Source organism: Diaphorina citri, unplaced genomic scaffold, assembly GCF_000475195.1.
Source record: "Diaphorina citri unplaced genomic scaffold, Diaci psyllid genome assembly version 1.1 scaffold58831, whole genome shotgun sequence".
NCBI lineage: Eukaryota > Metazoa > Arthropoda > Insecta > Hemiptera > Psyllidae > Diaphorina > Diaphorina citri.
In genome coordinates, this window is record NW_007436116.1 from 1 (window position 1) to 438 (window position 438).

At 39.7% G+C, this 438-nt stretch overlaps 1 protein-coding gene across 1 annotated transcript; it reads left to right on the forward strand.

Moving 5' to 3' along the window:
• Nucleotides 1-9: 9 nt before the first annotated feature.
• LOC113473676 (DNA polymerase subunit gamma-1, mitochondrial-like) lies at nucleotides 10-432 on the forward strand (the record flags this gene model as incomplete). Its single annotated transcript, XM_026833168.1, has 1 exon — nucleotides 10-432. A coding segment is annotated over one exon (423 nt), but the record flags the coding sequence as incomplete, so codon positions are not given.
• Nucleotides 433-438: the final 6 nt, after the last annotated feature.

Sequence of the window (438 nt, forward strand, 5' to 3'; positions counted from 1 at the left end):
TTCCCTTTGTTTCTGGAGAGGTTCCCTCATCCTGTTACTCTGGCAGGAATGTTGGAGCTAAGCACAGCGTATCTCCCTGTGAATAACAACTGGGTGAAGTATTTCAATGAGAGTTGTCAAACATTCAATGATCTCAATGTAGAAATGAAATCCCTCCTCATGGACAAATGTGATCAAGCATGCTCTCTACTACATGACGACAAATACAAGGACAGTCTGTGGCTCTGGGATCAAGATTGGTCAGTGAAGGATTTGAAACTAAAGAAGAAAGCAAGTAAAACTCTCTCAGTTGAACAGGAGACTGAAGAACCAGAAGAGTTTTATGAAATAAATAAAAATGGGGAAGATCAAACTGAAGATGAGTTTGTCAAGAGAAGACGAGAACTAGTGGAGAAGTTTAAACCATTGATGCAAACCAAAGACAGATTACCTGTCAAT